At 40.1% G+C, this 23,149-nt stretch overlaps 1 protein-coding gene across 1 annotated transcript in view; it reads right to left on the minus strand.

Annotated features, from left to right (window-relative positions):
• Positions 1 to 23,149, minus strand: part of STK32A (serine/threonine kinase 32A) — a 114,329-nt gene that overhangs the window by 38,489 nt on the left and 52,691 nt on the right. Inside the window, exon 5 of the mRNA XM_001501773.5 lies at positions 19,960 to 20,133. Coding sequence (XP_001501823.1) covers positions 19,960 to 20,133 — 174 coding nt within the window. The remainder of the gene's footprint in view (positions 1 to 19,959; positions 20,134 to 23,149) is intronic.

Below are 23,149 nucleotides of genomic sequence, written 5' to 3' on the forward strand. Positions count from 1 at the left end.
CCTCCACTTATTCTCCCATTTTACAATTATCTTTTACAATAATACCTCAGGATTGACTCCTTGATAGGTGAGGAATTAGAAACAGCTACTGCCATTCTCTTCTCAGCCCATTCTCATCAGGCATCCATCTTCTCCACTCCCTCAACTTGCTCTTGTCAAGTACACTGCTGACCTCCAGCTTGCCAAATCCAATCGTCACAATTTTATTAATCATGCTTAGCTTCTCAGTGAGTTGATCACTCCCTCCCGCCTGACATCCTTTGTTCTTGTGGCTTGCCAAGAGCCACATTCTCCTGGTTCTCCTCATACCACAGAGACCCCTCCTTAGTCTCATTTGCTGGTGTCTTCTTGGTTCAACCTTCAAATGTTGAGATTCTCCAGGGCTCAATCTGATATACAACTATACTCCACTTAAGTGATCTCATTTAGTCTGGTGATTTTAATGTTATATATATGTGTGTATATATATATATATGTATATACATATACACACACACACACACATCAAACTTTTATCTCTAACCTTGACTCTGGAATTCTAGATTAACATATGAAACCTCCTACTTAATGTTTCCATCTGCATGTCTAACAGCCATGATAACTGTAATATTTCCTAAAGAGAACCTGTGATATCCATCCACATCCCACACAAACACCAAAACCCTCTTATCTCCAAATTCCTTAACTCAGAATATGGCCTCATAATTCTCCCATTGTAAAAGTAAAAATCCTGAGGTCATTCTTAATTCTTTTCTTCCTCTCAACTCATAATACCAGTCCCTCAGCAACTCCTGATAACTCTTTGTTTTCTTTTTGAGGAAGTTTAGCCCTGAGCTAACATCTGCTGCCAATCTTCCTCTTTTTTGCTGAGGAAGATTGGCCCTGAGCTAACATCTGTGCCCATCTTCCTCTACTTTATATGTGGGATGTCACAGCATGGCTTGATAAGCAGTATGTAAGTCCGTGCCCGGGATCTGAACTGGTGAACACCGGGCCACCAAAGCGGAGTACATGAACCTAACCACCATGCCACTGGGCCAGCCCTGATAAGTCTACCTTTAAAATATAACTATTGAAAACAGGATGGCAGTTCCTCAAAAAAGTAAACATAGAATTAACACATGATCCAGCTATTCTACTTCTGGGTATATACCCAAAATAAGTGAAGGCAGGTACTTGAACAGATATGTGTATACCCATGTTCATAGCAGCACTATTCATAATAGCCAAGAGGTGGAAGCAACCCATGTGTCCATCGATGGGGAAATGGATAAATAAAATGTGTTATATACATCCAGTGGAATATTATTCAGCTTTAAAAAGGAATGAAATCCTGACACATGCTACAACATGGATGAACCTTGAAGACATTATGCTAAGTGAAAGAACCCGGACACAAAAGGGCAATTATTGTATGATTCCACTTACATGAAGTACTTAGTCAGTTTTGGATGATGAAAAATTTATGGACACAAATAGTGGTGATGGTTGCACAACAGTGTGAAGGTATTTAATGTACTGTGTCACTTAAAATGATTAAAATGGTATATTTTATTTTATGTATATTTTTCTACAGTAAATATAAGTAAATAACTACTATACTTACCATCTCCACTGCTGCCACCATCATCTCTCAGTGGAAGCATTGCAATAATACCTTGTTCTTCCTGCTTCTCCTCTTGTCCCCTGCCAATCCATTACCCACATAGCACCCAGTATGGTGTTTGTCATTACACACATCTTCCCTGCCTAATGTCCTCCATTGGCTTCCAACCCATGTGGAATAAAATCTAAACCATTTGCCTCTGGCCTTATACGCCCTGTCTGTGCTCTAGTCCTGCACAGCCCTGAGCTACATTTCACGTCCTCCTCTCCCTGCCGCACGCCAACTCTAGCCGCACTAGTCTTCTTGATCTCCTTTGCACAGACTGTTCCCCCTGCCTGCAATCCTGTTCCCCTAGCCTTCACATGGCTCGCTGCTTCTTGTCATTCAGATCTCAGCTGAAATATCAGCTCCTTCAAGTTCTTTCCTGAGCACACAAACTACAGTAGCAGCCACTCCATCCTTATCTCTTCGCCTCCATCTTATTTTCAGCACAACACTTAGCACTATCGATTTTCTTATTTATTTGCTAATTATTTTTCTCCCCCGACTGGAATGCAAGTTCTAAGAGAAAGGACATCTTTTCTGTATTGTTCAATGCTCTATTTCCCAGGCTCATAAAATTGCCCAGAACAAAGGAAGAACTTAAGTAAATATTTGTCCAAAAATGAGTGAATCTCATTCATTGGCTTCTCAAACTTCTGGAGTACTAAGCTATGTATTTCTTTTTCCCCTGAGAAGAAAGACAAATGAAAACAAAACAAAAGAACAACAACAAAATCTCTGCCAGATGCGTGATATTTACTGTTGGCCAACTAAAAGAATTGATAATTTTTAGTAACTGTATGATTGTATATTAGAATAAGAGTCATAAAGAAGTGATTTCTGCACAGTTTGAGCCTGAGATTTCAGAGGGGGGCTATAGAATCTTGGGAGTGGTGAAGTGCAATTCTAGGAACACAGATATTCTGTAGAAATTCTTCATCGAATCTTGATTTCATGAAACAGAAAAAGCCATGTCCTGCTGAATCAGATGATTCCTGCTGTGGGAACTATAGATAGCAGTGTGGAAATCCAACGCTCCCTGTGGCTGGGTCCAAGGCGGAACCGATATATCTGCTGTTCTCACTCGAATGACTTTACAAGACATTAGCAGAACTTAATAGGCTAATTACATCCCTTCATTGCACCTACCCTGGGATCAAGTTGCTCATCCTGCAATCCGATATGGGGTGTTGTGAGAACAGGAAACAAGAAGATCAGTGTATCCAAACCAAAATCAACTCTTTTGGTGTTCCATGGCTTTCTGATAGGTCCACAGTTTGGGTTTAATTCTTTGTTACACAATGTTCTCTTACACTGAGACCTCTCCAAGTACTTGAGAGGGGAAAAAAATACTATGCACGTGATTTTATAATATATTATATAAGATGTCACACAAAGGCTATTTGTCACAAAAACAACAGACCTATGTTAAGAAAAGAGTGGGGTGAGGTGGGGAGGGGAAATTGTAAGCAAAAACACATAGTTCGGGACAGGAGGCAGAAGAGAAGAGCTGCCAGGATTAGATTATTATGGAATAGATATCCTCTATCTCTTTCTTAACAAATGGCTGCTGCTTTTTTTAAAACTTAAATTGTGGATTTTTTAATTGAGATATAATTGACATATAACATTATATTAGTTTCAAGTGTATAACATAACGATTCGATATTTGTATATATTACAAAATGATCACAACAATAAGTCTAGTTAACATCCATCACCATATATACTTACAAATTTTTTTTTCTTGTGATGAGAATTTTTTTTTGTTTTTTGGTGTGGAAGATTGGTCCTAAGCTAACATCTGTGGCCAATCTTCCTCGTTTGGCTTTAGGAAGATTGACCACAGACGTTAACTCAGGGCCAATCTTCCTCCACTTTGTAAGTGGGACACCACCACAGCATGGCTTGATGAGTGGTGCTAGGTCCACACCCAGGATCTGAACCCATGAACCCTAGGCCGCCAAAATAGAGTGTATGAACTTAACCACTATGCCACTGGGCTGGCCTGTGATGAGAACTTTTAAGATCTACTCTCTTAGCAGCTTTCTGGCTGCTCCTTTTTTTGTTCAACTGCAGTATTTTCCACAATTTGTTCAAGGGAATATGAGTTACAGAAAGGTAACGAGGTAATGAGTTACCTTCCATTACAAGGAAATCAAGTAAAGGAACTGAGGGCTTTCAGGCACTGCAGTGAATGTTGCCAATGAGATATATGTGTGTGTGAACTAGCTGTTCATGGATAGCATTGCTTTTCATCTGTCTTCCCCATATACAGACCCAATTCCATGATATCTTAATAAACAAGGTCATGAGGGGAGTGATTTTATCATCCATGAAAATGTTATACAGTATCCCTTTACAAGTTTGTTTTTCTTTTCCCAAAGTGTCATTCAAGATACCAGCACACTCACCAGGCCTTCCCTCTCTCAGGTGTCTTCTCCCATGGCCTCTGTATTTCTTCTCAATTGTCCACAATAATTTAGCTTGTATGCACACTCAGCAAAACAAAAGCTCAATTATTAGACTCCCATCTAAGGATCCCAATCTTCTCTAGTCCGTACAACCTAAGCAACTTATCGAGATATTTACCCAACAAAGGTATGTTTCCTTGGTAGAGTGCAGAAGGGCAGTAAGGACAAGATGTTAAAGGCTCATCTGGTGAAAAAAGATTAAAATTCTTCAGTAGACACCAACTGAGAAAGTTAGAAAGTCAAGATCTGAGAAGGAACTTCTTAATAGGCATAGCTTTCCAAAGTTGGCATGAACTATCTCAAAATCTTAAAATGTGACAGGGATGTTGTCACAGAGGCTGGATAAGCATTTGGCAGCAATGCAATCAAGTGAGGAGTATAGCAGAGACCCATTTGATCGACTGACCTTTAAAACACCTTTGAACCTTGACCCTCTATAAATCACCCAAGCCATCTATCTCAAAGAGGCTCCTGAAAACCAGTTCTCTTTGTTGATTGATCACTTAGATATCACAGGAAAGCAATAGCATCCAAATTTTACCAATAAAGAATGGAGACTTAGAGGCACCAGCCCAGTGGTGTAGTGGTTAACTTCGCACACTCTCCTTCAGTGGCCTGGGGTTTGTAGGTTCGGATCCTGGGCACGGACTACACACTGCTCATCCGGCCATGTGGTGGTGGCATCCCACATAAAATAGAGGAAGATTGGCACAGACATTAGCTCAGTGACAATCTTTCTCACCAAAAAGAAAAAAGTAGACTTAGGGGCATTGACTGGCCCACAGTCACGCAGCTCATAAATGGCAGAGATGGAATTTACATTTCAAGCTCTTTCCATAAGCACCCACTAGGTTATTTTAAGTAGGAGGGCAGCTGGGTTCCCAAGCTTGGGGTTAACTCTTTTTAATTGGTTGTGTCTGCCTATGTTGATAAGGAGGCCCTTCATGTTCAAGAGGAGAGAGTTACCAAGATTGACCAGCAATTCTTGCCATGGACACAGGGGGAAGTGTTTAAGAAAAATTGGCAACAGTTCTTTGCAAACTGCTGTCCTTCCCATGAGCAATGAGAATGTCTATAGTGACCACTTATTGTCCATGCTGTGGCAGGCACCTGACAGACAACATATCTTTGATTCCTCACAACGGCTCCGTAACTTACATACCACACCCACTTTTGCAGATGAAGAAGAGGCAGCTCAGAGAGTTTAAATTACTCGTCTAAGATTACATGACAAGTGACTGACAGAGCTGGGATTACACCTGAAGATTGTGAGGTGCAATCTTAGTTTACATCTCAAATGTTTATATATTGCTTCCTCTAAGGAGAGAGAAGAATGTCCTCATATACCCATAGGTCTGGGGTGTGGTGCAAACTGGACTGCAGCAAGTTTAATTTTTAATTCACAGTTTTGATTGCATATTTGAAAATCATGTAGATTTTGCACCCTATTCTATAATATATCCATGTTTCTTTTATAATGAAAGTAAAGTTCCACATTTCTTGCTGTTGTTCTAGGAAGGTGGATCACACTTATCCTGACATTGCAGGTCCCCAGCAGTGTAGACACTCCAGTTTGTGTAGTATGTCTGTACACCATAATCCCAGTGACTTGAGATTTTTAACCATCCTGCAATCTTTGGAGGCAGAATGTGTACATGATAAGGCTTCCTGCCTTAGTCAATGCTCACTCATTACCATTATTTCCTTTAATTTAGATTCACACAGATAGAAACCTAGGTCACATTTATGCATTCTTCAACCAAGGAAGCAAGGACACAGAGCATTAGGGACCTGAACCAAATCATTCAGCCACAGAGATCAGCCTGAACTCAAGTCTGCTGGGTCCTTCTCTTAACCTGAGGAGATTTTAAGTAAAGAAATGAACTACTTAGAGGAAGGGAAAGAGTGTATGAAGTAAGAGGAACCAAAAAGAAACAAGATCAGTGTGGTCTATTGATGGTAACAGTTAAAGTGGCATGAGAGGGTTATTTTTGCTTTTTTTTTTCCCCCAAGCTCTTTAAAAATATTTTAATCATGCAAAATCAACATAATGTATACTAACACAATGCTAAAATGTTAACTAAGATGAAGTGGCTTTCATTTGTCTTACAAGATGTATATTTGGCAATAGTTATTAAAAATAATTACTCTAAAGGAACTCCAAATATATTATTTTAGAAACAACATTTTAAAATACAGCAGTAAGCAACAGTAACTATTGCTCTTTATACATTTTTGGCATAACACTGGGCCTGGCCAAAACAAAAACAAAAGGCACAGAACAAAATCAACTAGTGCACATCCTAGGATGTTTTGCTTTACTATCTTACAAGGGGTGCAAACTTGTAATAATGTGCCAACATTGATTATGGGTTATGTGCCAGACACCATGCTAAATGTTTTATATGTATTATTCCACTTAATCCCAACACCACCACCAACACACACACACACACATATACCCTTGGAGGTTAAGTACAGTGCTATCCCAATTTTACAGATAATGAAACTGAGTTCTAGAGAGATTGGGCAACTGCAAGTCATGGAGCTCCTGAATGGCAGCCTCAGGATTTGAGCGTGGGCTGCGTAAGTCCAGACCCCGGCTGTACAGCTGGGGAAGGACACACTGTGATAGGACTGCAGATGGTTCGTAGGTGGCCATAAAGTCCAAAAGTAAACAGAGGAAGGGCCCAGACAGGGGAGACCTGATGTCAGGGACAGCAACCCTGTAGGAAAAAAAATAGAAACTGGGCAAAGGACAGTGCAAAGAAATCAAAGCCAGCAAAGAAGTTGTCTTGGCAGATGCTGCTGCCAAAGAGGGCTTGAGGAGGAATGTGCTAGTATAAATTGCTTAAATGAGCAAAACTGCAGCATGGGGATTGTTAGGGTTGGTATTAATTAGTGTATTGGTTAGGGACGGGTCTTGCTACAAGGGACAGAAAACTGACTGCCATTGGCTTAAGCACGGAGTGTGAGAAAGCACACAGCAGCCTCTGACAGCTATCAGCTGGGAACTGCTCTGTGGCCAAGAGCTAGGCTTTGTTGAACACCAAGATCAGACAAGGTCACTCTTGTGACCATGATGAAAAGGGAAAAAGCAACCATGTGATCATGTAATCATGTCTGAGCACAAGAGCAAGAGAGCTGCCCAAACCACACAACTGACCATACATCCCCTGACCTGGCTGATAGGAGTGCCCGCTGTGACTTTACCAGTGACAGTGTTGGTCCACTCCATTCCTCCCGCCTCCTAAGTAAAAAAAGATGCCCTGTCATAGATAGTTAATAATGCCATATTGCATATTTGAAAGTTGCTAACAGAGTAGATCTTAAAAGTTCTCATCACAACAAAAAAAGTCTTTTTTGTAACTATGTATGGTGACAGATGTTAACTGGACTTATTGTGGTGATAGTTTTGCAATGTATACAAATATCAAATCATTATGTTCTACACCTGAAACTAACATAATGTTATATGTCAATTATATTTCAATTAAAATAAATAAATAAAAGTTTTAATCTCAAAAAAAAAAAAGATTCTCAGTCATAGAATTGCCCCTCTTTCCAATTCCATGCAAATCTGAGGAAAATTCTGCTTTCTTGAGTCTTCCCCATGTCACCTAAGACAACCCAAATTCTACTCAAGCCCTTCCAAACATCCTCTTTCTGAGATGTCGCATAGTTCCCCATGTATGCAGTCTTCATTCTAGAACAAATCGAACTTTGTTGGACTACACATGTGTTCCTGGTGGTGTCTGGCAGGTGGGCATCAACAAGTGGTGTGCTTTTCTCATCAACCATTTGCAGGAGAATCAGCTAGTCCAGGACCCAAGCAGTGGTTCCCCACTACTATCAAAGACCGGCCCCATTCTATCTTTCCACTCTGCAATTTGGCTTGTTGCCTCATGGTCTCAGAATGATTGCTCCAGCTCCAGACATCACATATGCCTTTAGGGCAGGAAGAAGCACCAATTGAGTTTATAATCTTATACTAGGGAAGCAAAAACTTTCCTGAAGGCCCTTACAGTAGAATCTCCCTTAGGTCTCATTGGCATACTGGCTCCTATCCCACATTAAAAGAGGCTGTGATGAAGGGAACAGGATTTTTATGACTGACTTAGACCAATCATCTCCCAACCTGGGAGTGGGCACATTGCTGCCAAATTGAGTTTCGGTTACGAAGGAAGAAGGCAAAGCATATTTCAGCATTTCCTATAGCTAGGCAGTATGGCAGCAGAGTAAACAGCAGAGATGCTGGCACCAGATGACCTGAGATTGAATTCCAGGTCATATTTGACCCTAGCAAGTTACTAAATCTCCCTGTGTCTCATTTTCCTCATTTGTAAAGATGGGAATGATTATATTGGTGCTTACTTCAGATGGTTGCTGTGAGGATTAAATATGGTAATACTTGTAAAGTACTTAGTGCCTGGTGTACACTAACCACTCAGTAAGCAATAGCTCTCCCTGGTAAGAGTAAACTATACCTAGGGTATAGGATACTATATTGTATTTAAGTAGTGTGGGCATATACAGTATTCTATATAAGTATATACACTTGCAGACAGTCAGAGGTGATATCCAAAATATTTAATAAAAAGAACAGCACAATCATCAGCTCATTAGAATGGATGCTAGTGGAGGCTCAGGAGCAAGACCCTGAGGGACCCCTCCTGAGCCAGGAGTCAGCACTTTGGCTGCTGGATCAAGGGAGATAGGAGGTGGGTGGGAGAGTAGAAGACAGGGGTGAGGGTGAGGCAAGAAAGGGACTGGGGTAGTAGGCGAGCTCAGGCAGCAGCTCTTTATCAACCAAAATATGGAAATACAAGTGTTTCAATATTTTTACAACTGTTATGGCCATAGCAGTATATGGATTAAATATGAGCCTTGTACATGCTATACCACAATACACCATGTAGTGAGTGTGTGTATGTGCAGGTATGTGCATTCATACAGACATATTAAATGAATGTATGTACACATACATATATGAATTTTAGGTTGTTTGAGTATATTAAATACAGAGAATAATGTTGGTAATAGTCTCAACCACAAATGGTTTATCCAACCCCAAGGATTACTAGGTTCATATGGGAAGCAGGAGATCCAAGATGTTAAGATAGTGGGCTTTGGAGTCAGATGACTCGGGCTCAAGTCTCAGCTAAGAATTTATTAATTCTGTGAGCCTGGGAAAGTTACAACCTTGTATAATGTACATTATTATTGCCTTCTGATCATACAGTCTTCATTCTCTTAATAATCATTTCATTTGGGTATCTAATCTCTCTGCCACACACACACACACACACACACACACACACACACACACCCTCTCTCTCTCTCTGCAGGCCATGTGCTTTGGGAAAACCTACTCCACCCTTGACTTCAGGGGGGGGGTTCTGTGACTCAGGCCTAAGCTAGTAAGAGTTGTCCCATCCCACAGTCCCAGTTAGTGGTTTGGGGATGAGCTGAAGACCCAATTTAAGCCATTAAGAAGTCATTTAAGCTTCTTATAGGAAGCAGAGTTAGGCTGTGGGCTTCTGAGGAAAAATCTTCCTTGCAATCCTGGGGAAAGCTTCCAGAAGGAATGTGATTCCTTGGATTAAAGGGGTTAGCTTAAAGTCCTGGGCAATGGGCAGCTTTCTTGCAACCACTTGGAAGAACTAGCTGAGGATGAAGTGACCACATGGAAAGAAAGGATGAAGAAAACCAAGTAGCTGCTGATGCTACTGAGGAGCTGGTCAAGATAAGCTGCAAGTCTGGCACACATCTGGATGTTTCAGTATCTTAAGATAATAAATCCCCTTTACTGCTTAAGCCCATGCGAGTCAGGTTTTCTTTCGAGACCAAACACGTGTTTGGTAATATACTTCTGAGACTCAGGCCTCTGAATCTGAAATTTAGGACAACAATAGTTTTTACTTTATAGAGCTGTTGTGAAGATTTAGTGAAATGATGCATCTAATACTCTTAGTATTTTTGAGATAGGTACAATTATTATCCCTGTTTCATAGATGGGACCACTGAGGCATAAAGAGCTAAGGTAACCATTCCACTGTCACCCACTGTTATGAAAAGAGTCAAGACTCCAAATCATGTTTACCTGATACCCGGAATGATACTCAAAATACTTAACAAGGCACAAACATTAACTAATCAGAACAGGGCACTGACCAGTAAGAATGGAGGCCATCCATAAATTACCAGTAAGGCAGTCCCAGTGGGTGATGACAGAACAGAAGCCCTGTCTGACTCAAGGCCTTAGAGAAGCAGTACCATGAGGCCAATTATAAGGCTTCTTCTTGCTCTAATATCTAGAATAGCTAATGAATCCTATTCTCCACTATTTTCCTCTTTATTTTCTTACCACCTACTGTAAATGCTCTACTCTTATCTCCAAACCGATAACAAACCCAAATTTATACCCTTTCTTGACTGGCTCTGTAATTTCACTAAAGCACAAATAAGAAATAAGGTTCAGATGGAGTGTTTGCTTGTCCATGGTAAAATGATCTAGCTTCAGCTCAAATCTTTTATAGCTTCTGGAACCCTCTCCTCTTTTCTCACGTGTTCCAACCACAAAGGCCTCTGTTCTGCTCCAGGACATAACTAACTTCCACCTTAGAGCTGCTTATCCTGCCAGTCTTGGCTCAAATGCCACCTACTGGCTAGGTCTTCTTTGAGCACCATGCTCAAGAAGCTTTCACCCCCAAACCTCTACTCTCTTTCTTAGATCCTTTGTTATTCCCATAAGCACCAGGCAGTCTGTAACTAATGTGGTCATTTATGTATTTGGTTCCTTGTTCATTGCCTCTTTCTCAACTAAGCTGTAAGCTCTAAGAGGACAGAAACCATGTTTTTCTTCAAAGCACTACTCAAGAGCTATGTGCCTGGCACATAAATAAGTGATCAATACTGTGTGTTAAATGACTGAAACTGAAAGAATCAAGCTTAAGCTTTGTATTAAGCTGTATGTTAAGCAAAGCAGAATTAATTTGAGCCAAGTCACCGGTTGTATATTAACGACTCTTAACCTTATAGAAATTATTAAAAGTTCAGCACAGGCTGGTTAAATGTTAACCTGGAAACACGCAGTTCTTTGCCTCTTTCACGTGGGTTTTCACAAATGCGTGGCCTTGTGTGAGAGGCAGTTTCAAAGCCCCTTTCAAAACTGCTTGATGCATAATACAAAGGCGGCAGATTCTCCTGTTTTCACAGTGTGTGATTCACGCTCATTCATTATTCGGTAGCTTGGGAGCAGGTGCTGAATAGAACCTATCAACCTAATACCATCATTACTGCACTGCCGTTTTGTTTTTGAGGCTCAAGTGGCCTTTCTGCTGTGGGAGTTAGAAACAGAACATTTGCAAGGGCTTGTGACCTACTGAGAGAAGATTTATCAAAGCAAAAGAAAGGGCATTTCCTTAACCATTCCACAGCAAACGGTAGCCTCAAACCAAAATCTAGTATCCCACTGCAACAAACAGAAAATATTATCAATACAGTGAAAGGAAGAAAGCCAGCATCAAGTGGAACATGCACAGTATAAGTAATCAGATTTAGACCTCTAATTTTCTCATACTAGACACGCCGCTTTGATAAACTGGAAAAGATTTAACTTCTCTTAGAGATATTTCAAAGCAAAACAAAACACATTGGACCAGAGAAATATTATTAAAAAGCCACAAATATCTGAAATGTCACACCAAATCTGAAATACAAAAGTAAGCAAAGATAGTCTCTGGGCAACATAAAATAGGTTACCATATACTAAAGCTAATGGATTTGACTTACTGAATATTCTCTTGGTTACCATAATTTTACACGCAATTCTAACAAGTTTTGATATCTGATCTCCCATCCCATAATATACTTGAAGCAGCATATCAGGAGTGAAGACAGAAGCTGCTCTAAGTAGGACCTGCTCGGGAAGTGAAGACTGAAACCTTAGCAGCCAAGACAACTATAAAAACCTACTGTATGAATTTGCCAAGGCTCCTGTAACAAGGTACCACAAATTGAGTGGCTTTACAAAAACCAATACATTGCCTCACAGTTCCGGAGGCTAGAAGTTCCAAATGAAGGTGTTAGCAGGACCCTGCCCCCTCTGAAACCTGAGGTCAGGATCCTTCCTTGCTTCTTCCTAGCTTCTGTTGGTTTGCTGGCAATCCCTGGCCTTCCTTGGCTTATAGACACATCACTCCAGTCCTCCATCTCTACGTGTATTTCTCTGTGTGTCTCTTCCATCATCTTCCCTCTGTGGATGTCTATCTCTGTGTCCAAATTTCCTTTTTTGATAAGGACACTAGTCACATTGGATTAATGTCCACCCTAACAAACTCATTTTTACCTGAGTACCTCTGTAAAGACCCTATTTCCTAATAAGGTCACATTCTGAGATACTGGGGGTTAGGACTTCAACATATCATTTTGGGAGATACAAAATTTAACCCATAACACTTACCAGCTAAAAATATGTATCTGAGCAAATGTTTGTTGCTATTGGGTAAACAGCACTAAATAGCTCACCTGATCTTGAGGATGTCTATTATATCTATAAGAGTGAAACTAACGGAGCCCATATTAAGAGCAGGTTCTTTGAATCAGATAATCCTACTTTTGAATCTGGTCTTAGTGTACTAACTGCATGATACTGGGCAAGTTAATTAACCCAGTCATAGTACTGCTGACTATCAAATTAGGCAGTGTGTACAAAATGCTTATTAGCACAGGACATAGTTCTTGGTATATGCACAATAAATGATAGCTCTTCTTAAATCATTAAGAAAATGACATATGTACTCTGTAGTAAAATTAAATGGTTAAAAACGCTGGTGAGCAGAAAGGAGTAAACACCTTCAGGAATTAGAACAACCTCTCTCCAGATGACTCATTCCCACAGGCTTCAGAAAGCTGAGTGTCACTGTGTTGGCAAGTTCATTCATCAGGAGCTCATCTGTCATTCAATGATCATTAACTAAAATGATTAGCTGCAGAAAGACCTTATTTTGTCCTATGACTTATCATCTCAGGGAAATAAAATGTGACTTCCAAAACACTATCGTGTGTGTGAGTCAGACAAAAAGGTGAATGAAATCTCAGCCTAGAAGTTCTCTGCTTATAACAAACTAAAGACCTGGGCTAAAACAAATAATTTCAGTTCACAACTGAATTGCAAATAAGACCTCCATTAGCAAATGTGCTAACAGCTGTTTATCACACCTCAATGTCATACTCTCTTTAGACAGTTCATTTCGGTCATGCAGGCTTCTTGGAGAGAAATGGGTGTGTGGTAGAGAGCAGAGAAACAATGAGATCTACTTTGAAGAGTATCCTACCAGGGCTGAGAGGAAATATCCTAGACTCTTAGGTATGAAAGAATCATTCCTGATCATTTAGTCAAACCTCCTCACCTATTCTCTGACAGGGAAGTTCGGGGCTATGTTTAAAGCCATAGAGGAAATTGGTGTCAGTCTGGGGTAGTGCAACTTCTTTAGAGGAAGTATGGTGGATAGACTTTATGGTGACCCCCATAATCCCCACCTCCTCATGTTCGTGTCTTATATAATCCCCAGCCCTTGACTGCTGGCTGGTTGTATGGTTTGCTTCTAACCAACAATATATGGCAAAAGTGATTCGGGATCACTTTTGTGATTGTGTTACATTATATAATGTTACTCAATGACAAACACTCTGTCTTGCTAGATGACTCACACTAGAGTCTTGTTCTGCTCATTGAATTTAAAGAAACAAGCTGCCATGATCCAATAGCCACAAGGAAATGAGTTCTGCCACTATCTTGACTAAACTGGACCCATGCCCTGTCCAGCCTCCAGAAGAGAACCCAGTTGTCGACAACACCTTGGTTACAGCCTTGCAGAGAACCCAGCTAAGATGAACCCAGACCCCTGACCCAAAGAAACTACGAGATAATGAATGTGTGTTGTTTTCATTCACAATGTTTGTGGTAATTTGTTACACAGAATAAAAAAGTAATACAGCATGGAGGAAAGGCAGAAAAGACCTCCACACACACCGTGGACACACAATAGGAACGTGTGGAATGAGTAAAAAAGTTGCTGAAGACAACATCATCCACAGCAACCTTGACCTTCTACATTCACCCAAGGATCACATGTGTATACTGTCCTCATTCATTTGTTCAGTCATTGATTTATCTATCTAAAACTCTGGATTAGATGATACGCTGGTGATTAGAACACAGGTGAGGTATAGTCTCTACCCATAAGGGCTTAAGTTTAGGAGGAAGAGAGAGAGTTTTGTAAAGAATATTATGACCCGAGAGCTACAATTAGAAGTATGATCACGACCATCGTGAAGATGCAGCTGAGTGTGAGTGATGTGTGTGTGTGCGTGTGTGTGTGCAGGTGTGTGTGTAGCTCAGGATACACACATGACTGCTTATTTTCTTTATTGTGCATGCCCAGAATTTCAACACCTTTCTTATATGAGTGTTGACATGTTTACTTGACTCCTTTTCACGCTGTAATACTATCAACTCTGGCTGACAGGGAAGGTCTGTCCTTTCACCATTGGAGGTCAACACTGAGAACATTGGCAAACAGGTGCTCAACAAACAGTTTTTAAATGAATATTTATGATAGAAGCATTATTCCTAAGTTTTTTCCTTCACTATCAAGATGCTGATTTCTAGCAGAATGATAGAAACTTCTCAAAAATAGCTACTTCAGTCCAAGAGGGGACATGGAAACCTATTTCCTATGTGTATCTTACAGAAGCTCTGGGATGAACCTGGGTGGCAGTTATTGGTTCCTACGATGATAGCAAAGAAGACAAAGGTGATGAATAAAAATACCATCCTATCTTTTTTTGAAAATCAAAAATTCTCTTTTATTCCTATTTCAACATATCTGTAATCAATTGGAGATGAAATTTTTGCAACTTACTCCATTGTACTGCAATTATTTACACAAATTGCCTAATTAGATTTCTATCTTATTCCTATGGGAATTTAGAAAGCAGTGAGTTATAACTTCATTAGAGTGGGGTAATTCTTTAAGAAAAACCAATCTAACATCCCCTCAAAGGTATTTTAATCCAAGATGATTTGCTATTTGACTGTCCCATACAATTTATCTCATTAGCTTAAATTCATAATTGAGTCTTCTTTACTATCTGACAAGGGAGTGAATACAAATTTGTCTCTGGACTGCAGTGATTACTTTCCATCACATTATTCACTGGAGAAACTGTGGCAATCAACAAATCAAACAGTTCTATACCCATAGGAAGGACTGTAATGAGTTTCATTTTCCTTATTTTTTTAAATAAAAGCAAATAATCACTGTGTCCATATTTCAAAATCTTCATTCACTGATTTAACATAAGTAAAGGGAAATATTGAACTAAAATTCCATAATTTGGAAACTAAAGCTGATTTTCAAGCTGTACTCATAGAAAAATGTTTGATTTCTTGACTAGTAGGAAAACTGTCTAATTGTACAATTCAAAATTAATAGTTATTGTGCAATCTGTGTCTTTCACAATAATGATAGAAAAGAAAGATTTTAATATTGTGGAAAGGTAGCTAAATGTTCTACATATGTAGGAAACTACAAAAAAAGTCAAGTTTGTGGATTTAAAAAAATCCACAAACCAAATAAAGCAGAACCCTATTTATATCTCAGTTGGAATTTATAGCAGAAACAGGACTCAGGGTGTTTAAAAAAATAACTAAGCTCGACACTGCTAGCAGGAAAGTCAATGTGAACAAAAAATTTAAAACAGAGCCCATTCTGTGTTACCAGACGGAGACAAATGAGTACTCTCATTCAGAATACAGCTCCCCTTACATGGACGAGACTCTCCTTTCTGTTTTGGTTATTAAAACCCTTTTTAAACCCTCTGAGCTCTCAAGAAACTTTGTTTTGTTATCCCAAACCATCTCCTTCTTTGAAGTACTTCAGTCTTCCTCACACAATTTAGCTTCCAGTTTTCGGCTCTCATCTGTTGGTTCCGTACGTATCATCTTTACCTGTGCGGCCAGACTGCGGGTACCTGAAGGCAAGTGGCCATGCCTCACCTTGTACCACATCCTCCTCTGGGCTACGACCGTCTTGAACATCAGCAGTATGGAGAGTGGTTAAGAGCTCTGCATGTCCTTCAAGGGAAGCCTCACCTACTTGTTAGCCATGCAACCTTGGGCAAGTTACTTAATCTTTCTGAACCAGAGTTTCATCGGCTGTAAAACGGTAACAATAACATCTTCAACCTCCTGGAGCTGTGGGCAGATTGAGTGAAAAAATTCAGGACAAGTGCTTAGCAGAGCACCTGGTGCCCAGAAAGCCCTCAGTAAATGGCAGCCCACTGGCGCTCCTGCTCCACACATATTTGCTGAGCGCTATGAATAATTTTAAAGCTTCTACCATGTCCAGAGACAAAAGGTTGTTTACGATCTGAAATTAGGAAGTCACATATTTCATGTCTGCAGTTTTACACAGACGCCCTTGTCTGGGGAATCTACCCGACTTTGTTGATTCTTTTCTTTTTTCATTCACACTTTAAAATCTTGGAACTCAAGATGTGTCCTATAATCCAATCTTCTAAGTAGCTGAAAGATGTTTTGTTTTGTTATCTTAGATTCAATCAAACACAGCATGAATTGTGCTGATTCTTTTGAAGAAAGATATTATAGAAAGAGAATTACAGGGGTAGGCCTGATGGCCCAGCAGTTAAGTTCGCACATCCACTTCGGTGGCCCAGGGTTCACCGGTTCAGATCCCAGGTGCAGACATGGCACCGCCTGTCAAGCCATGCTGTGACAGGTGTCCCACATATAAAGTAGAGGAAGATGGGCATGGATGTTAGCTCAGCAAAAAGAGGAGGATTGGTGGCAGATGTTAGCTGAGGGTTAATCTTCCTCAAAAAAAAAAATAAAGAGAGAATTACAGTACTCAGAAGGCTCCATCTCTTCTTCTATGTTGCTCTTCATGCTTTTAACTCTGCCCTGGAAGCCCCAGCCTCAGAGTGCCACCATTATCATCCTTTAAATACAAAGGGACACTGCTTATTTTATCGTGTACATGTTTTTTAAGCCATTTGACACCAATTACAAATTGACATCACTTCATCTGGTATTCTGAAGGCAGAGTCCTGATTCTTAGAGCTTTCTCACAATTAAAATGCCTATTTGGTAACTATATTAATGACGTTGATATATGTCCTTATTTTTTCAAGAACATTGATGAGCTTTTGTCAGTTGTCCCAGCACAATTATTAATAGCATCTCCTTTTTTTCTCTGGAGTACCCTGATTTGGATGATAAATCATACGATCACCCAACATGACAACCCAGGTAGGTCTGAAATTTATGGCTTTAATGCCCTACATTTTAATTTTGTCTTTGCTATTTGTAAACCCTGGCTTCTAGTCAATCAGTCATTTGCAGTTCAGGCAACACCTATTCCTTCGTATTTTTGCATCACATTGCATTACATATTTTGCATCACATATAATGAAAAGCAAAACACACATGGCCCTAACTCACAGAGTTTACAATTTTGTAGTGCAGACAAACATTAATTAAGCAATTACACACCAACAATGTCCCGACTCCTCAGGAGAGGTACCAGATGTTATTATTGCCAACAAAATATAACACATGGGGAGGTGAGATGGGGTATATGGGCAACACAAACACACTTGAATTGTTTTTTGACCCCAAGAGGATGTCATCTCATTTTAACACAGCGTTCAAAATATCCTTGTGTTTGCCTGCCATGGTGAGGAGACACTTCAGTACAAAGAGGCCTTTCTGAGGATGGGCACTACCTAATAATTGTGAGTGTGTAAAGGGCTAGGAGCAGAAAGTTAATCTTGGTTTCTTATTTAAATGGCAAAACCATGATGGGAGCAGTAAAGAGTGAGGGAGAGAAGTACAGAATATTTGGTATTTAGTAAGTCTCTTGAGGGTAAGTTTGTGTCAAGTTTTCTGTTTGTTTTGTTTCTTTCTCTTGAATTCTTTTTGGAACACAGTTCTAAGTACAAGGCAAAAATGCTCAGAGTATCTTGACTTGTGATAGAGAAGAAAATGAAGCCCAGAGAAAGAAGGCACAGAACCCAGATTCAAGTAGACAAAGGAGAAACTTAAAAGGAGCTCTTAGGCCAGGCTTGCTTCTCATAGTACCCGTCTCCTTTCTGAGATCTACAATGTCAACAGCCAAAGCAGACTGTGGCTTGGCAATTTTGGCGAGGATGAGGGAGCATGAAGGCTCTGAGAGGAACACCATGGACGACAAAGATGAAAAGTTTCTCCTCAGAAAGATCTGTAGGGGACCAGAAAGCCAGTAGGGGAGAAAGATGGCTTGTCAACAGGATTCCTAGTCATTCAAAAAACACCAGGTGTGTAAATTTACTTCTGAAATCCTACATGATTAACTGGTCTGCTTTCCATTTATCTGTTGCCTGAAGAGCATATTTCCAATACAAATAGGCCCTTCTAAAGACAGAAAATTAAACAATAATTATGTAAGAGCACAGGGCCAAGGCCAGGAAAAAACAAAGGTTTGGTCCATGGTGCCTACACAGAGAATCTATAAATTATGATGCTACATCTTCATCCACAGGCTCTGTACTAATCCAGATAAACGTCAACCAGTGGTGTGCAAATATTTTATCTAGCCATATTTTTACTAAATGAGACCTAATTGTACTTAAAAACTCATCAAATTCTTCAAAGATTAGAGAGAGAGTGGCAGAGTCACATGTGTTTATCTTTCATTTAATGTGTGATTAATTAATGCAAATATTTCATATGTGTAATTAATGCAAGTTGGTATAATAGACAGAGAGCTGACTTTGGGGTCAGAGTGATCTAGGTTTAAATCCTGGCAACGCCATTTGTCAGCTGTTTGTCCTCGGCAAATCTTTGAGCCATATTTTCCTCACCTATATAACAGGATACTGTAATGAAATGTAGGGTCCTCCTTGAGTTTCGAGAATTTAATAGATAATATACGAAAGTATTTAGCAGTGCCTGGCAAATAGTAAGTTGTCAATAAAGAGTAACTGCTTTGATGGTGATTAGGTTCGAAATTCTTATAAATAGTTGTGTTCATTTTTTGTCTTTATTTACACAAATGCCCAAGTGAAGGAGATTTATATTTTGCTGACGTTTATTTGCAGCACACACATTCTAGGGACTCAGTATGGGGCAGATGACAGGTGGATGTTAGGTTTCAAATTTGCTCCTCAAAGAACCTTCTTCCTTCCCATTCTATTTCTTTCTCTCCATGTACTTCCTCCATCTCTACCTCAATTGATTTATTTAATATTTATTAAGTTCCTATGTGTCATCTTTTATCCTCTTTGTCTAGGCTAGTTATAAAACAGCATCAATATTCATTGCTTCTGGTGTTTTTGATAACTAACTGTGACCATGGGCAAATTAAGCTCAATGTGCTCAGGTGTTTTGTTTCGTTTCTGCTGAGGAAGATTAGCCCTGAGCGAACATCTGTGCCAATCTTCCTTTGTTTTTTTTTACTATGGGGGTCACCACCACAGTGTGGCTGATGAGTGGTGTGGGTCCACACCCAGGATCTGAACCCATGAACCTGGGCTGCTGAAGCAGAGTGTGCCAAACTTAACCATTTTATGCCAAGGGGCAGGCCCCAGTTTGTTTTGTTTTGTTTTGTTTTTTATTCTGCAAAATGGGGACAATAAACCTACCTCAAGGAATTGTTGTAAGAATTAAGTGAGGATTAAATGTCATGTTCAACAAGGACTTGTTGAATGAGGCTGATTGTGAATTCTCTCCTGTGCGTTCAGTCCAAGGCTGTGCCCTTGGACTTGACTGACCTGTGAATGATGTGCTGGCTCTGCAGGTAGTCCAGGGCCATGGCCAGCTCGCAGATGAAGAGCTTCACGGTGTCTTCCTGGAAGCGGACATTCTGCTGCAGGTGGTAACGCAGGTCCCCGCCCAGCAGCAGGTCCACCACCATGAACATGTCTTCCTCATCCTGGAAGGAGTACCTGGAATAGAATTGGAAGTGAAAATGCATTAACTACATTTACACACTAAAGAGTTCCAGAGGCAAATAACCCCTTACAGATCAGAGGAGAGTGTTTTCGAGCAAAGAGTTCTGGCTTTTTGGGAGTACATGGTCTGTCACCAGCTCTACGACCCTAGGCCCTCAGTTTTCACATGTGTAAAATGGGAATCATAAGAATATCTATCACATTTGATCATGGTAAAGAATAAATATAAGTATAATATTTAATATCATGCCTTGCATATGGTAAGCATTCATTAACTGTTAGCTTACAAAGCTATAAAGCCCAGGAAATAAAGAAAGCCCCATTTATTCACTTATCATTAACGATCACATGCTAACCACACTGCTGCAAGAAGTCCATAAAATATGAGTTACAAGGCCTCCTTGAACCATGCTCATGCCCATTTTTCCACGCTAACAACTTCATTGCCCAGCAACATTACGACAAATCATGTACCACACTAATGATAAGAAAAACATATAAAAAGAGCAATAAAGAAGGCACAGTACAAGGAAGCAATTTGCTCAGTCTTTGGGATGAGGTAAGAGAAAGCTGCTCAGCAGAGGTGAAACCTGAGCTAAATTTTGAAGGATGGCGACAGTAATAATAACTACAAAATAAAGTTACCATCTCTGATATTTCTGATGAGTGACTTCTCTGGGGCAGGCTCTGAAGTAATGAAGATTACCCCTTGGCCCTACAATGCTGCTCTTATGCGCCCATTTTACAAATGAGGAAATGAAGGCCCAGTGAAGTTTAAGTAACTTGCACAAGGTCAAACTCCTAATAAACGGTGGAGACGAAGAGTTCTCCAAGTGTAAAAGTAAGATTTGAGTGGGAAAAATAGCATGTTCTAAACACAGACACGGGAAAGAACATAGTCATAGACTAAAGACTACAGTCAGAACACAGACATAGGGAAGGGAAATAGTTTGGGTTTGCTGGAACAACAGGTATGATGGGGAAGCTTGAGCAGAAGGCAGATCCCATGACAGGAGCTGGTTCATGAGTCTGTAGGTGTTGGGAGACACTGAAGGGTTTTAAGCAGGATGTACAATCAAACAAGGGCTTCACACTTGAAGGAGCGTGGGGTGGAGAGATTGGAAGAGGAAATGAGCCACAGGAGAGCAGAAATGGCCTCTGCTGTTTGCAAACGGCCTCCTGTAAAAATGTATTCCTACTGCTGTGGTTTGTTTTGTTTCCCTCAGAGCACAAGCAGGACTTCCAGTTGCAATAAAGCTCTCTGTATCAATACTGTTTTGACATGTCTCTTTTGACATAATATCACTGAGATCCCATTTTAAAGTTTTATTTGAATCAAAGAATTAAGTGCTTGCAAGCCATGCCGCAGGATGCAAACCAATTCCTAGTGACAAATTCCTGGCTTAGGAAATAAGTGTAGAATATCAATGATGGGAGAACTGTACTTAGTACATTTTCTTCTTCCTAATGATCATTGTGCTAAAGGAAAAGGAGGGGATTTGAAAATAAAAAAAGAGAAATTCGATGAAGCATTACTCTGAGGTGGTAACATTCTAATGAAGGCTAACAGTGCCTGATGCTTACTTGTTCAACAAATAAAATTTTGCTTACCACTAAAAACTGATTCGTACAGAAGATGTCAGAAATTAAGCTCTTGGGGGGAATTTAGACAGACACACAGGAAGTGCTTTGTCAAAATCTGAGAAATGCATCGTTGGTATTGTCTTGCAAGAAACGATATTCTTTACCTCAATGCCATGACTGGCTGGTCACCTCTGCCATAGGTTTAATGCGCACCAGGAAAGGTGCCTGGACCAGGGCTATTTGATTCACAATCTTTCCAACTGCACCACTATAAATTACATTCGTTGTGTTTTACAGCCTTCCAGTGAGCAACAATGTGCTAATTACTAAGAAATCACGCCTGGGACCTGTTACCCCTCATGCAGCTCTCAGAAATGATGATAGCTCCCGGGATTTGAGCAAGGACTTTTGGGATAGCTGACAGATGGGGTAGGGACTGTCAGGTGGGAGAGGACTGGGTACCAAAGGAAGGGAAAAGAGAGTGCTAACCACAAACATAGCTAGATGCTCCTGGAAACAACTTATGCAGACTGGGTCAGCATGCAGAGCAGCTACTGACTGCCTTGAGCTCCCCACTGGAGGAATGTGGAGGTCAGAAACCAGAGAACTCCTCTCCCATTACTCCATTGAACTCTGAGGACTATGGTTTTATTAAATTCACCCTAGATGAACAAACATTTTTACTGGGGTTAAGTTAATTTTATTCAAACAACAGACCGATAAAGGTGCCAGTCATGGCCAGTTAACAACAGTGTTCAACCATGCAGGGGATTATTAATCAAAGAAAGAAGCAGCCCAGATAAGGGGCAACAGGCTTCCCTTGCCCAGTATGAATATAAATTTGTTTAATCATGGAGCCAGGTTTGGCTGCTAAAAATCATTTTTCTCCTTCAGTACTTCAGATCTAAAGCACTCTATTGCAGATCTTAAACTCTCAGAGGGAAGAAAAATAACTATTTTATTTTCCAGAAATATATCCACTAAAATATGTGGGCATAACAGTTTGGTGGATATGCAAGTTAATATCATAATCTGATTGTTTTAAAATAAAAGACTAAGAGCTTTCTTATACCTTAGCCACTTATGACATAGATATGTGCACTTCCATAACTTTTTTTTGACGTGCTATATCATGGCTTATTTATTTCTTAGTTGACAGCCCCAAAGGTAATAAGTCTGATCCCAGTGCACGCGAAACTCATTGCAAAGTATGCTCAGTAAAAGCAGAGATAAGTACCAAAAGACCATCACCTGCTCCACCCTCCTCCATCGTGTTTGACCCAGATCATTGCAATCGGCTATTCATAGCTCTCTCGTAGAATCTTGGACCCCTCCAATCCATTCTACACACCATAGTTGTATTTTTAAAAGGTGAGTCGTATGTTATACAGCCTTGTAAAACCCTTCACCTCTTTCTATGGTCTAC

Source organism: Equus caballus, chromosome 14 (genome assembly GCF_041296265.1).
Source record: "Equus caballus isolate H_3958 breed thoroughbred chromosome 14, TB-T2T, whole genome shotgun sequence".
Taxonomy (NCBI): Eukaryota; Metazoa; Chordata; class Mammalia; order Perissodactyla; family Equidae; genus Equus; species Equus caballus.